The sequence below is a fragment of the Anarhichas minor genome, unplaced genomic scaffold, assembly GCF_050575085.1.
Source record: "Anarhichas minor isolate MPS153535 unplaced genomic scaffold, ASM5057508v1 ptg000018l, whole genome shotgun sequence".
In the NCBI taxonomy this organism is placed as follows: Eukaryota; Metazoa; Chordata; class Actinopteri; order Perciformes; family Anarhichadidae; genus Anarhichas; species Anarhichas minor.
In genome coordinates this window covers 12,954,564-12,970,836 of record NW_027466464.1, presented here as the reverse complement: position 1 = coordinate 12,970,836, position 16,273 = coordinate 12,954,564, and the positions used below count along the sequence as shown (strand labels likewise).

The 16,273-nt window shown below is 46.4% G+C and overlaps 1 protein-coding gene across 3 annotated transcripts in view; it reads right to left on the bottom strand.

The window, feature by feature from the left end:
- zeb2b (zinc finger E-box binding homeobox 2b) overlaps positions 1-16,273 on the bottom strand; it is a 37,439-nt gene that overhangs the window by 14,036 nt on the left and 7,130 nt on the right. For all 3 annotated transcript variants that reach the window (XM_076094728.1, XM_076094726.1, XM_076094727.1), the window contains exons 2-3: positions 5,520-5,771; positions 522-590 (exon numbers count right to left, since the gene is read on the bottom strand). In XM_076094728.1, the coding sequence (XP_075950843.1) occupies positions 522-590; positions 5,520-5,589 (139 nt within the window). In that variant the 5' untranslated portion in view covers positions 5,590-5,771. The remainder of the gene's footprint in view (positions 1-521; positions 591-5,519; positions 5,772-16,273) is intronic.

Below are 16,273 nucleotides of genomic sequence, written 5' to 3'. Positions count from 1 at the left end.
AGTTTGGTTTGCCATAACAGCGTCCGGGGCCAATTGTCAGGGTGGCCAGGATGATATCATGGAAGGGAGGGGTGTGTGGCTGCAAATCAGCCTCGGTGGCTTAATGAAAAATGGCAGGTATGGTTCGGTTCCACCGGGAGTCGGCAACGGGACACAAACACACACTGAGGCTCACTGAGCTCACCAGGAAGGCTGAAAACATCACGACTCTGAGGTTGTTTCCCCCTTAAATAACCATGAATCTGGATGTAAAGGTTTTAAATATACCCTGCTGGAATGTTTTGAAGGGAGGGAGACACGTTTAAGCTTTTTATCATCTGCGTGACCTTTGTACTAGAAACCCCTTAAGGTTCTGAAAAAAACTGTAAACTTAAGCAACCCGTGACGAGATGTTGCAAGCAGACATTGCTTCGTTTTTAAGGGGTCACAGGTCAAAGAGATTGGGACAGACTGATTGAAAGCGTGTTGCAGAAACAGAGAGTTCACTGCGAGAGAAAAGAGCACATCTTCAGTCAACTCACCTGTACCGTTTCCAACTGCCTGCAAAGTGGCATCAGGCCCCAGGGTGTCAAAATCATCTTTTATTTCATCTGCACGGAAACAGAGAAGAAGAGAAAAGGGGGTGTGGGGGGGGGGGGGGGGGGGGGAGAGAGAGAGGGAGAGGGAGGGGTGAGTACCTCGGTGCACCATGCAAACCAACAAACGCAGACAATGAGGCCTTTAAGAAGAAGGTATGGAGAAAGCAATAAAGGCACCGCTGTGCATCGCAGCGCGCCGCGGCTTTGTTCAGCATGCTTAATGAATGCTATCATCTGGGCCAGGCAGTGACTTATTTACCTTTAACATGACAACAAGCGGTGGGGGAGGCGAAGAAAGCTTCAATCGCCAAACAGAGCGATTAAATACAACACGGAGCACATCCACCTGAGCAATCACAGAGCTCCAGCCAACACGCAGGCTGAGCTTATTACTCCCTGGCTGTGACGCCGCTGCAATCCTCTGCATGCAGGATCACGCTCCTTTTATCATATGTCATTTGGTGGATGCTTTTTCTCCGAAGCAGCCCGGAGTGTTGTGAGCGCACACATTGTTTTGATTTGCCACAGCGCTAGCGGAGAGTTTGCGCCTCGCTACCGACTGAACGGAATACAACCCTGAACCACAAATTAAGAGTTTTAGTTGCACAAACATTTCTCCAGGGGCAGAGCTGCTTTGGAGGGCAGAAATAAACCTCATTGGTTGGGGTAAACCTCAGGTGGGTGGAGACAAAGAATGAATGTTCTCTGGTAAAGTATGTCAGACTGAAGCCCAATGAAATGGGATACAGGTTGAGAACCACCAATCCAGACGTCAAATCAATACTTAAAATCCTCTGGCTTTTTGGTTCCACCCATGGACCAATCAGGATATTTCTGCCTCCCAGAGGAACCCTGGCTCTGAGAAATGTTTGCCTGACTGACCCTCCAGGAGCATTGGTTTAAACAGAGCAGGTCCTCACTGCCAATCAGGATAATGGCACCCGGTGTGTGCAGACGGGCACATAGTGTCCTGGCACAGGTGAGGACGTGGCTGTAAATAAACGGTGCATTGACAGGCTCATAAACAGACCCTCTTCTGACAGATTCATCCCTCCACGGTCGACAGGAGGTCACCGACTGGACAATCAGCTTAAGAAGCCCCTGGTCCCTCCTTCCTGCCTCGTCGGTAAAAATTAAATCAAGGTGCTTCCGAGAACACGGGGGCTTTGTGTTGGAAAAAAAGGGGAACAAAAAACCTGCATTGTGTTCCTCACGCGCATCTGTTCTTGCTCTGCTGCAAGGACGTTACAAGTGTTGCATTGTGAAGATCTCTGTTTTTTTTCCACAGTCCACAGCAGGATCTGATGTATCCGACTCTCCCGTAGCTATTAAACAAAGATGAGCGCCTACATTACAGAAACCTGGCTGAGATATGACAGGAAAGGTGGTGGGTGTATTGTTTATAATAATGTTATCCTGCTACACAAAGGCCAGAAGCAAAACACTTTTTTATTTGTAGCTGAACACAATGGGTTTAATAGTTGTGGAATGCATTCTAAGCCTTTGCAATTCCGGGTTTTCTTGAAATTAAAGATGTGGCTTCTGCGGTGCAATGATAAATACCCCTGTCAATGGCTCCACAGAATAATGACAGACTCTTCTGGAGGGGTATGTCCTAGTTTAACTTTCCCCTTACTAGGAATTTTCTCTCCCTCCTCTCTTTTTCTTTTTTTCGGTCCATTTGATTGCACGTCTGCCAAACAGCATCCAAACCACAGTTGCAGTATGAGAAAATGAATGGGTTTCAAACAGCGTAAATTAAACTATGACAAAACAAAACAGATAAAAAACAAACCTCCACCGCAGATTAAAAATATACCCTCAAGTATCAGATATCAGCGTGTATGAAAAACTCCTGAACACGGTGAAACCTCCCTCACATTTCTGTGTCCTCGTAGGCACCGTGTTTGCTTTGGGTAATCACATTTGGCTGCATACTTTTGGCCTGACGCAAGGGGATGACCAGTGGGATTTACTGGCCCTCCACTCTCCCCTATTTACCTTGGATAACTTTTGTTATCTGTGGTCTGAAGGGAGGGATGGCTGCTTCCAGTAGGAGGTAGGCTAATACCACGTACACCTCGCTGCTACAGCCTCTGGCACACATGCATGCTGAAAGCCAGTCCTGAGCTACAGTCAGAGTGCCATTGTAGGAACTGGGTGCACACAGTAGAATGCTGCAGGGCTTGCTATACACACACGTGTTGTAAGACATGACCAATTTCATGGCTTTGTCTCTTAAAGTATCAAAAATGCTCACAAGATTTCAAAAATGTCACAAGTAAAATAGAAAAAGAGGAAAAAAAGAGCGGTTTGAGTCCTTTATGCCACAAAAATGTGCCTATTTTGGGTAGTGGAGAACATTTTGCACTGAAAAAGTGTGTTTTGTCAGCAGTAAATCACAGAGGACGTGAGGCAGTAAGGCACACACCTCCTTGAGGAGCGATGTTGAGGTTTGAGACTCAGGAGGAGTCCAGAATACCTTGGCCAGACCGTAATTCCACCTATTTTCATAGCAGTTCTGATGCTGTTTATTTTGAAAACATTCCTATTTTTATGGCCGGTCACCGCAGTCGCTAAAGCTCTGCCTTTAGTGCGTTCAGACTCGCTTCTCCTGAACCAGTCTGGTGTGCACACAATAGCCTCACAATCTCAGAGAACCATTTGATTAAAGCAGGTTTATGAAAGCCGATGCCGTCTCTGATATTTTTACACCGAGGTTGTCAACAGCAGATATTTTGTGTCAATGTTCCATCCCTTCAGATTCGAGCGTTTTGCAGCCAAAGAATACAGAGTTTTTTTTATTCTTGGCAGGCTGGAAAAGCATCTGATACACTTATTGAAAGATGTGGGAAACTCCTGGACGCACGAGGTGTTTAAATGGCAAATGAATAACTCCAAAACAAGAAACACTGTTTTATCAAAAACAGAGGGACACATTTGGCAGAATTGTCTTATTTCTATTCTAATATCTTGTCTCGAGGATGAAGCAAAAGTGCTTCTATGCTGCGATGTGAAGTCAGAAATCCTCCCGACGCCCCGGAGAGGAGCTTTAAGAAGGGCGAAGGGAGAACGCAGGTGATTTATTTGAAAATGTCTGTCAGTGATAATGATGTCATGCTTTCCAGCACATCGCGTCCAGCCTCAACGTGGGATGAAGGAATGTCAAGGACAACGCCAGACACAAGACTCTGATTGTGCCCTGGAATCAGAAGAGGCTCGGTGATAAACTTTATTTTTCTTTCTTCCTCAAATGTAATAGTTATGTCTCGGCTGCGTTGCTCTGTTGCTTAAGACATGAAACTGGTCCTTAGAGGGTCTGGTTGCGTTTTTGGGCGACATGTCCAAAACTTTTGTGGGCTTTTACTGCAATTTCCAAACTTCTGAGGAAATCCACTCACACTTCCAAGACCTGCGTAAAAACTCTTGATAGGGGAGTGACGACCAAATCAGTCCGAGTAGGAAGGAGGGGGGGGGGGGGGTGCTAACTTATCTCAGGCCTAAGTTATGTGCTGAGGTATCACTGTAGACACTTAGGCACCGAGGAAGAAAAAAACACAGGCTGGGAAACACAGCACCCGCAAGATTGGGAAAGAGACTCCCAAACGCTCTAATGAACTTGACTTGCTCTCCGAGATATGTCAGACACTTTATCACACAAGAAGCATATTATCTGGGAATTGCAACATAGTTGAATTACAGACATTATGGCACCGCGGGTCTTTATCAAATAAACAATTACCGTATGCAGCGACAGCTTGTTTATCCTTTATCTTGATTTATTTACCACACGGTAAGGAGCCAATGTGAACTGCTATTTAGGAGAAGCAAATGTTGATACCCACTAAGTTTTTTTTTCACCCCTAATAAATGTGTAATTTTCCCCCGTATTAAAATTTAAGACTGCTGAATGTTCCTCCGTTTCTCGGCAGCGTGCACAGCTAGTTCATTAGCAGGAATGAATAGCGGGGCCCAGCTCATTTAAATTGGCTGTCTTACATGACTTCTCGCCGTACTCTGTTCCCGTCACATGCTTCCAAGAATCATTGACTCTTATTATACATGTAAATGGCTATCATAAAAATAAAAATTTCATTTAAGATTGTTAATGACTTTTTGCAGCAGTCTGGCTTCCTTTAATGATTATACCCTGCCCCCTAATTAAAAGTATTTATCTTTCAAGCATCCGTGACCGGGGCCCCTGCAATCTGAGTTGCTCAACAAAAGACGATAAGTCAGTCAGGTTTGAGGAGGTATCACCTGCCTGGGATTAAGCAGCTTGTTAGGGAGGAGGTATTACAGGCATCAGTCACTGCTGTAACACCATACACACTGATACACTTTGAGTGAAAGTAGCCTCACATGTCTTGCATCTCCTGCAGACTGAAACATTGAATCACATCAACCGCATTCTCGACTCCTGGTGCTTTTCATTCTCTGCAGCTCACATTTCCCTGTGAGGTTCTACATTACTGCAAATATTTTTTGTTGTTTGGCTCAGAGCGGGACTTTTCTCTAAGCATGAACCAAATGGTCCCTGTCGCTCAGAGAGAAACTGTTTATGGTGTCTGTCTGCTGAGGGAGCATCGCGGCGGCTTCACCGGCAGACCTGGCTCAAGCAGCGTTTGCACAGCGCTCCGTGGGGTTTGTTTAAGTCTGCTCGGGCACCAGATGGGTGGGGTTTACGGCATAAGACGACACCACGAGTGGCAGGATGTGCACACATTTGCAATAAAGTATCTGAGAATCAGCTTAGTGGTAGCTTTTGTGATTGACAGCTCACCTGAAGCCCACACATCTGGTAGAGCAGACGGAACAAAAGAAAAAGGATTCCTTGAGAACATCATCAGCCTTAAATCTGCAGGTCATGTTTCTCAGATATCACGCTTTGGATCAAATGGTGTAGTTTCTTGTCTGCAGCATCTGATTCGAGACACTCACCAGTACCGTCGACGGAGGCACTCAGCATGTCGTTGTCGGGCCAGATGTGGTCCACGCCGCTGTCCCTCATCTCGTCGTCCTCCTCCTCCTTGGTCAGCAGGCCGTGGCTCTCGGCGCGCGGCGAGGCCTCCGGGTTGGTGAGGCTGGCCGGGCTGCCCGTGCCGTTGATCAGGGCGTCTTCCTCGGACACCGGCAGCTTGTCCTCCTCCTCCGTCTCTGAGCCCGTCTCCACCACATTCTCGTAGTTCAGAGCTGTTACAGACAGAGAGACAAAGGAAGCTCAGTACAGGGTTTTAGGAAAGGACAGCAGAGAAATAATGGGTGTTTTACGGCAGCAATAATCCCTATGATCCGATACGGTTAGCTTTCACATTTTTCATATTTCTAAACGTGCTGGTCATTACTGGCAGCTTGTAATGTTATTGATTGAGGAATGTGGGCGTGTACCAGTTGAGGGTGTCAGCTGAGTGATTAAACTCTAAACATAAATGACAGAGGAATCGGAAAAAGGATTTAGACTTGTTTTGGAAATTGAGGTTTATTCCCAGATTAAAAAGGTCACCCCACATCACTGCTCGGTCCAAGGCGTAGGCGCTTCTTTCTCTTTTTTTGGGTTACACCCTAATTACAGCATCCGCGACTGGAATCTGTGACTGAACCACAGCGGTGGGCAGACAGCTGTCGAGGAGATGCGAGCCAAAATAGCCACTAATTTTCAGTCCTGCTCGCATGCCTCGGATGCCAACGAGCTGCACCTTTCAGGATGGCTCTGCTCCGGAGCATACCCGTCACGTTTCACATGCTCCGCATAGCTCATGCTGTTTTACTGATGTCGTTGCTGTGCATACAAAAGGCTTAACCTATAGTCATTTAGATTATTCATCACATGTACCCCTCCCGCATGTCTTCACATTTGCATCGCCCGTGAGCCATGAACATAAATATAAATGTTTCCCAACATATGAAAATATGACAGGACCTTGAGGCCTATTGAGTGCACACATTCAAGGAGGTATAGGCTGACATACATACCACACACACCCTCACACACACACACACACACACACACACACACACACACACACACACACACACACACACACACACACACACACACACACACACACACACACACACACACACACACACTTAAAACTCCAGAGGAGCATCCACAGGGCCCGCCCGCTCCCACAACACCCAGGTCCCAGACATATGCCTGCTTTTCTTAAAATAGACGGCCTGTAAATAAGGGCTGTGAACTCAATCAAAGGTGGCTCGCGTGCAAATTAGTCACCAACGCCGGCAGGTTCTCAGTGCATGCTCGCCGCAGCGTAAATCGTGGCGGAAGAGGACGTCAGAGGACTTGTTGGAGGAGCGCAGATGGAGCGCTTGGCGAGCCAGAAGCGTGGCATCACATGGGGACACACCTCATTGGCAGCTTGTGCAAGAATGTTCTGCGGTACGAGCCAATCAATGGGAGAGTGAAGAGGTGGAGGCGTTTTTAATGCGCTTTAGTTGAATTTATGTTTCTGAGCAATAAAATAAAGCTGCAGCAAGCTCATAAGTCTTTGGTGAAAATCAACAGATTTATAACTAATGGCTTTGAGATGTCGTGTTTTAACGTGAGCATAAATAGTGCGTAATATGTAAAACGCCTCACATTGTGTAATGCACGAGCTTAATTACAGCGTTTTATGTGCCATACTTTGCCTACCGAGGCCTGAAAGTGTCCCTGCCTCTTGAACTCTCCCAGAATCAAGAGCGCCAACAGATGAAGTTCATGCATGACATTTCTGGAGACATTATACATATCAAAAGATAAGCCTCCCCACATCTCCTCCTAACACGTCTCCCTACGATTGACTGGTCTGCACTTGCCTTCAGCGAACAACTGCACAACAGGTGCAAATTAAAATGAAAACAGGCCTTTCAAACGTGGGAGGGGAGGCAGGGGGGAGGAGGGTGGCGGGCAGGCGGGCAGGGGGAGGAGGGGGAGGAGGGAGAGGGTGGGAGTGCGGTGACCTGCCTCGAATACCAATCGACAGAAGAAACAAAACCTTTTCAAGAGGTGTGATCACAAGGGTTTAGGCAAGTTCAGACTCAGTAATGCTCCTCGGAGATGACAAAAAAGGCAACCGAGGCTGGAGACCCAGGAGTGGAGGGAGACGTTAGGAGTTCCTGGGTGGTCCACATCTACCTTGGTACAATTGATTTTGTGCCTTCATTTGAAAAGTTAAAGACATTTATTTCACCTGTTCAACTCAACGTCTCGACGACTGAAACAAACGTGGGAATTTGTCAACGCGACATCTCGTCAAAACAACAAAATGTCATTTTGGAATTTAAGGCCCGTCACCTCTGAGGTTTTGAACTTTTCTCAGCAATGTCCCATCAGCTCTGTGTCCCCCCCCCCCCCCCCCCAAACTTCCAGAGGAGGGGGGCGGCCGCGCGGGGCCGGTAGAACAAAAGGCCAAGAGGCTTGGGAAGCTATCAACCCGTCGCTGTGAACCTGATCTCTGGATGCAGATTCAATGACGGCGGAGCAGGGGCTGGCTGAATGAAATTATCTAAGGCTGGACAGGTTTTAAAGGGGCCATTCTTCCCCAATAAAAGGAGCGAGGGAGCTTCTTTTTGTTTAGCAACACATCCACCGCAGCAACGCACACCGTCCTGACTTCAATACTCCCACGTAGGGAATGAGGGAATGCTGCATTGTGCACCTTGTGCGCACTAAACTTTTCAGGGCACGATTGAGAATTCAGGTCTCCAAAGTAAATCCTGGAGAAGCAAAGTGGAGCTCTCATTTTATTTCTGTCTCCTGTGACGTCTTGTTCTCAACTTTCTGAACAAATTGAAGCACGGGGGCGTTTGAACTGTCTCCGAGAGCTACAGTAGATGCAATCTTCTCCGAACGTCAGCTGTCTCCTCCGCATTCAACGTATACCTCCAAGAAGGCAAAATGACAGTGGGGTGCTCGTCAAGTCAAACGCGTAGTATTAACGTCAAGAAAGCCGCCATTGTTTAGGTGCCACCGCTGACAAGAGCCTCTCCCTCTCCGAGCACGAAGCATCTATTGGTATTGTGTCACGCAACAAAGTAATTCTAACCTACTAATATTTCACAGGCAGTTATTTCGCCCCCCCCTCCCCTCCCCCCCCGAACCTCGCTCCTAATCAGCCTTTTGTGTTGCTGAGGAGAGAGAAAGACAAAGAAAAGATAATGTTTACTGCGCTCCTTCTCTCCTTTTCTTACCTTAAGTGTCATCCTCAACAAAAGCAATCACGGCTGACGTTTTACAAACTCTCACTACCTGTTTCATATTGCTTTCTTCTCTCTTCTCTCTTTTTATTTCTCCCTCCATTTAAGGTAAATAAAAGGAGACTGTTTGACTTGAGTTTTGCAGATAATTAAAATGACACACGTAACAACGCAATTCTTGTTTAATATCGGGTTTTAAACTATCTGACATAACCCTTTCATGGGCCTGGCATTATTCTGTCACTCACAACAAAGTACAGAGAGGAGAGGAATATTGTGTATTGATTAGGACGGCTGGAAGCATCGGCAGTGACAGCCTGAGAGAGACCCAGAGAGCAGGAGAGACTCTTATTAAAATCTCATTTCTTTGATGAAAGCAAATATGGAAGAAACACAAAACAATAGCAAAGGCAACTAACTTTTAGTCCGCATACGCTGAGTTAGTGCCGGGAAGCAAACTCCGAATCTAAAATGATTCTATTTACAAAGCGACAGGTTTGACAGCCGACGAAAGGATAAAAAGAAATCCTTTAATGTTGGAGTCAAATCGAGTCCTGCTAAACCCGGAGATAACTCACTCTGTGTGCGCGTCTGTCACCCGTTGTCTGACCACATGCTGCATTCAAAGACACTCGGTGGAACAACATGTGCCTTTGATGTTTGACCCCATGCATCCGTTTGTCAGAAAACTTTGTACGTATGGTATGTACGCGTAAAAACGTTTCAAGGGCTTAATAACCCAGATATTCAGTACTGCACCATTAGAAAACTAAATGTCCAGATATCTGAGAGGAAGGGAAACTTTTTCTCCAATTTGAGACGTATCTAAACTCACAAATCTTCCCTTTCTATAGCTGTGTAAGCCAGGTTCAGAGGTGTTACACCTGCACTCTGCAGAGGAAACCCATTTGACAAAGCTAACAGGTCTAATCACATGTATTTAACGATCCCAAAGCCCTGGTCCAGAGCCCAGAGGAGGCTGCACTAAAAGCCCTTCCTGCCGGAGTCTAGAGAGCTCTCTCTGTTCGGCGGGCCGGCGGTGGAGGTGATCGCTTCAGGGAGAATGACTAACACCCACGTTCGCGCTCTCACGCTAACCCCGGCTGACTTTTTAGTCGAGTGTCGGGGCTTAGCTCCAGGTGACACGCTCGGCCTCCTACGCCGATAATGAGCCAGGACATTCTCCCTATTGGACGGTAACTGCTCACGCTCGCTCCCTGTCTCATGAATGTGAGCCAGGCGGATCACCTGGATGGCTGCGAGGGAGATGGGGAAGCAGTAGTGCTCTGTTACTCAGTGTGTGTGTGTGTGTGTGTGGGAGGGCATTAAGGTGGAAGCGAGGTCGCTGCCTTGTGGCTACAGCCAGCAGAAGAGGATTCTCATGACGACCTTTTGTCTGCCATTGTTCCTGTCTGCAACAGTTTATACACTTCACTAGTCTTATGAAACCTCACACCTACAGGAAGTTACTCTTTGTCTTGATTGCCTTTTCATTTTGTAACCATCTTCATTAAAATGTCCTATTTCTTGATATATTATTGCTTCTAAAACAAAGAAACACAATTTAGAACAGCTGACAGATGTTCATCCAAAACATCAAGAAGTAGAACCTTTTAAAAAACGTCATTAAATGACAAGCAAAACATATATATATTCTAAATATATTGGTAGCTTGTTAATCTTTTTTTTATAGAAGACAATAAAATTCATAATAATGAAAAGATATCTGACATTTGAATTCACTAAATTGACTTGATTTTAAAGGCTTACAGTGAACATTAAATAACTGGTGAAATTGAAAGATTACACGTCTTCTATGTTTAAAATAATTTCTCTTCAGCTGACGCCGCCGCCGTCCAGGACCGGACTCAAAGCCACGTCACGGCACACAAAAGAATAGCAGACATGTTTGGATATTTTGTGCTATCTTGTCTCGGTATAATGGTGCGATCGAGCACAAGGGGCAAATCAGGGCCAAGTCGGTGAAAGGACGGTGGCAGAGGGCAAACAAAAGCCCTGAAAAGAGACAGAGAGAGAGAGTGAGGGGTGAGGGCCAGCGAGGGGAGGGGGCGACTTGGGAGAGACGATGAATGGTGAAAACTCAGTGAAGTGTAAACGCAACCTGGGAGTGTGTGTGTGTGTGTGTGTGTAGCGTCTGTCTGGGCAGTGTGTGTGTGTGTGTCTACAGAGAGGGGGAGGGGTGTCGCTGAAAAGTGAAGTGTTTGACTGATATGAGTTGTTGAGGACAAAACCGTTTTACGATTTTAACCTTTTAAATTAAGAGCAAAGTTTAACAGTGACCTGAGTCTGTGCACGCATCAACATGGTGAGAACCAAAACCAACAAGCGCGCAGCAGAAGGTAAATCAAAGCCTGGCCGAGGAATCAGTTTTCTGAGTCTGAACCTTTAAATGTAGAGTCCATCGACCGGTAAACAAACAGCTAATTCAACAATTACAACCAAAAGCATTTAAGCGGTGAAACTAAATTCTTTTGTTGACCGTTTGACACTAAAACTCACATTTTAGACCTTTACAAATGCCTCTCTTTAAATCACCTCTGACACACCGAAATGATTTTCTCTCTCGTTTGATGCGTTTGTGTCGATGAGGAAACTTCCAGCACGTCGCCACGCATCCGTCAAATGGCTGCTGGGCTTTGTCCGAGAGGAGACCCTCGCAGCAGCGCTGACTCTAATTCAATTAAAGTCCCATTTATTTGCCGAGGAGGCCCGAGCAACAGGCTGGGGAGGGAGAGGGAGGCAGGGAGGGAGAGGGAGAGGGAGAGGGAGGCAGGGAAAGCTTCGAGGTTTGCTCAACAGCTCAGAGGTCCCACCTTTGCTGGGTCCTGCATGGATTCACCATCTGTGCCCCCCTCCCACCCCTCCTCCCCCAGTTCACACATGTTCCTGCCTCCAACAAATGTTCGAAGTAAACCTCCCTCCCTCCCCCCCTCCCTCCCCTGCCTCCTCCTCCTCCTCGTCACACAAGCCAAAGAAGAAGAATAAAAAAGACACACAAAAGCTTCCCCTGGCTGCCCTCAGGACTCCCAGGCCAGGAGAGTGGGAGGGAGAATTCAGAGAAGAAGAACAGAGGAGGGAGATGTTGGTAGGGAAGGGGAGGCAGGGGGGAGGAACCGTGTGTGCGGAGTGGGGGTTAGAGATTATATATATATATTTTCTTATTCCGGTTCAGGTGAGCTTCTCCTCGCCTCCTGACGTTACCCTGACACACGTCAAGCAACGGGAAGAGGGGGGGAAAAAGCGGTTAAAATTAGAAAATTTAATTTATTTGATAATTTCCCAGAATAATTAGAGTTAATATGGGTTAATTAATATGCAAATCTCTCAGCAGATGTTCGGCAGCGAGGCTGCGCGCGGCTGAGGAAAAACAGCCCCCTTCTACTTTCTCCTGCCTGGTTTTGGCTGTCAGTTATTGGGCCGTAATTACTGTAACTAACCAAACACACACACACACACACACACACACACACACACTGAGGGGAAAAAAGAAAACGTTTGCCGGGTGAACTGCTTCCAGTTTTGGAGTCGTCGCAGGCAAAGCGGTGCTTCTCACTGGCATAAGAGAGACCAGCGCTAATTTCCCCTCCACTATAAAGGCCCTTTTTATGCTCCGAGCTGAATGAATGCAGCGAGTACTTTAAACTATTTGAAATTTGCGGGGCTTTGTGTGTGTGTGTGTGTGTGTGTGTGTGTGTGTGTACATGTAAATTGTAAAGAAGGAGAAGCAGCAGGAGAGGCACCTGCACGTTAATAATATAAAGTAGAAAACAGGGACAGGCATGTGTGTTTACATGCGTGTTTGCAGCTGAATACTGAATACCACAAACATACATATATTAATATCACCAGCAGTACGCCACAAATGAGATGCTGGGAATTTAAATATTTTTTTTTAAATAGCAAGAACGGTGAAAATAAATCATATTTTACTTTCTAATGTTTTGTGCGCCATTGTTTTGATTTTTAGGCTCGTCTTATATTTGATAAGTTCACTAACGTATAATATGGAATTACTAGAAAATCTAAATTTCAGTAATTCTATTTAATAATTTAACAATCGGTCAGTTGATCAACAGTGAATATTCAACAACAAAAGCAATTTCTATATATAAATAATCACAGGTTTTAAACATTCACCAGCTTCTCAAATGTGATCATTTGCTGTTTTAACATTTTATAGACTAAACGATTTATCAATTAATCCTAAAAAATAATCAGGAGAATGAAAATGATCACTAGAAGGAAGAATGTCTGTGCTCGGGTTTGTATCCTTGTGGGAGGAGGGAAGGGTTACCTTTAATAGAAGCATTTAATTCATGAACTCTTCCCTGGGGAGGGAGGAAAATACAAGAGCCTATCTCAGGGTGCTTGCCAGGGTTCTCCTGTGGTCAGCTCTCTTCAATAATAATGTGTTTCCGATAGCAGTGAGTGTGTGTGCGTGTGTGTGTGTGTGTGTGCGTGTGTGTGTGTGTGTGTGTGCCAAAAGCAGAGACTGTTATCTAAATCGTTCCTCTTTCTCTACGGCCCAGAGTCTCTCCTTCTTTCTCTCTCTTCGTTTCCACTCCTCCTCCTCCTCCTCCTGCCCAGTCTCTAAGGGACACCGTGGCTCAATGCCATAAGTCCACGCCCCGACCTCCACACACACACACACACGCACACACACACACACACACACCTACATGTAGGACGCAGCAGCAACATGCATTCATAAAAATAGACACACACACGCACGCACACATGACGAAGAGGCATGCGAAACGTTTTTATAAATAGGAGCACACACTTTCACACATGTAAAGAAACACACACACACACAGACGCACTAACAAACACACCAACACACACTCAGGTGGTGGAATCTGCTGACATGGCCTCGTATCAGGTTGAATGTTGAGGTGGACGGAGGAGGAGGCGTCAAATTGATAGTCGCAGCCTTCTGTTATCAGGTCGGACTGTTTAATGTTGGAACCTGGCTTCAAGTGTGTGTGTGTGTGTGTGTGTGTGTGTGTGTGTGTGTGTTTGAAGGCCCCATGAGAGCCGGTGTGGCCTTGCAGTACTTTGTGCGCAGCGCCACCATGATAACACATCTGCTTTGGGTTCATCTGTTTATGAATCACTCTTATCTGCCCTGAAAGTGCTACACCGCTCCTGTGTGTGTGTGTGTGTGTACCTCAGTGTGTGTTTCTCTGTACTCTTGTGTCATTGTGAGTATTTACAAGAGAGGAAAACAGCGAGACGAGGAGGAAAGTGACGAACGGGGAAGATTTACTTTGACTGAAACGATTAGCTCCGATTTTTCACATCTAACGAAGCCTCCCTGTGGCTTCAGAACACTGCAGCGCGTTAGAGAGACAGAGCCAGGGACGGGAAGGCCCGTTAACCGGCAGCTACAGGTCACATGCCATCGGCACAGGTGGTGCGGCACCTACGAGGAAACTCTTTCCGTCGCGGCACAGAGAGGCAGAATCCAGCAATTCTTCATTCCTGACGGCCCCCACGTGCCTCGTTTTAATAAAAAAGAATCTATAAAAATAAATTACTTGCTCTAAGTATATGCAAATTCAAATGTAAGCAATCATTGCAAAATTAATTTTGCCAGAACTGATTAAAAGCTTTAGTAAATCTATATACAGTATTGCGCCAATCTGATATTGTAAATTTATTACGCTCCCTGTAAGATTAATTAGAGAGCTACGGTAACATATTGCACTGCCAGGCCAGATTACTGTACTTTTTTGTTAATAACAGTTAAGCAGAACCTGAGCTGTAATTACCGGCTAACAGAAGCTTTTGATGCCGATTTCCGACCAGGAGGAGAGAGAATGAGATCCAGACGGTGAAAAGAAACAAATGAAGGCTTCTCCTCTCAAATGCTACGCATCTATTTTGGAAGAAAAGAATTAATCACTGCTTGAAGTTCATCTTTTAATATTGCAGAAATCAAGGGAATCCAGGCGGGAAGACTTCATTTAGGGAACCGAGGACATGAATTAAAAAGTATCCTCATTTGATCTGCGAGTTGAGCAAGGCATCAACACAGCCAGGGTTTGGGGTTTAATTCCCTCTTGAGCAAGCCAATTAAACAAATGTCCCAAGAACGACACGAGATCAAAGCCTGGCTCATTTCTGCTGAAACCACCTTGCAGCTGTTGCAGGCGTTTATCCCAGACTCTTTCACCTTTCTCCTCAGACACCAAAACTGTCGAGCGAGCCGCCAGATAGCAGCGAAAACAACCGGTTTGATCTGGCCAAGGTTGTTTTGCATTCCTGTCCACAGCGCCGGGGCCATGGCCACGTTTATCTCAGCAAAACAGCACCTGAGAGCCCAAAAAAAAACATTTCTCACCGGCCTCAACGCTCCTCAAAAGCAACGACGGAGAGTTTGGAAATATCCTTAATGAAATGTCTGTTATTGTGTTTCTGTGTGATAAGAAGATGACCACTTGGGTTTCTTCTTCTTTGTCTACATAAGTAGTAAAATGTCTTGAACTGAGACTGACAATGTCAAGAAAAAACAGGGGAGAGTGAGACCTCTTGCTGTCATAAAACTCTGCCAGTCACCAGCTGTTTAAAGGTCGATCAATGTGTGTGTGTGTGTGTCTGTGTGTGTGTGTTCAGGGGGAGTGGATGGGGGAGTCAAACAGGGACCTCAGATGGACTAAAGAGATCAGACAGGATGAACCGGGGGGGTGTGGAGGGGTCCAGGTGAGGGGCCACAGGAGGGTGAGGGGGGACGAGTCCTCTTCTTCCTCTCTGGTCCGAGCCAATCTGGGGGCCCAGGGTCTCATTCACATGGTAATGAGAGTGTAAAATCACATCTGTTACCCCCACCAACACACACACTAACACACACACACCCACACACACGCACGCACACACACACACACAGAGCAGGCCTTTGTCACCTGAATAGCATCCCCACCAGGTATCAAACAAGCACCAGGAAATGGGGAGTGTGTGTGTGTGTGTGTGTGTGTGTGTGTGCCTCATCCCCAGCAGGCAACCGGCAAACTGGGCTCTCCAATCAGTAAATGACACACACACACACACACACACACACACACAGACACACACACACTGGAGAGGTGGCCTGGGCCCTCGCAGAGAGGGAAAGCCCTCTGGAGAAAGGCGACTCTCTCTGACACTGTTACCAACTTCCCAATTAGCTACCAGCCAGCCAGAGGGGGGGGGGAGTGTAGGAGGGAGGAGGGGGGAGTCTGGACAGATAGGGGGCATAGCTTATTGTCGCAGCATCCGAAACCGTCTCCTGGAAGCTCAGGACGTCAGGTAAGAACCTGTATTTACTGATCGCTGCACGACGCTGTGAGTGTGTATTATAAGGAAGAAAACATTTATTAATGCTTCTCTGAATCGATTTTAGTCACTTCGATCACCAGCTGGATGTGAGATGTTGCACACCTTCCTATTCACCACATCTGTGTGTGTGTGTGTGTGTGTTAGACAGCGCTAGCGGC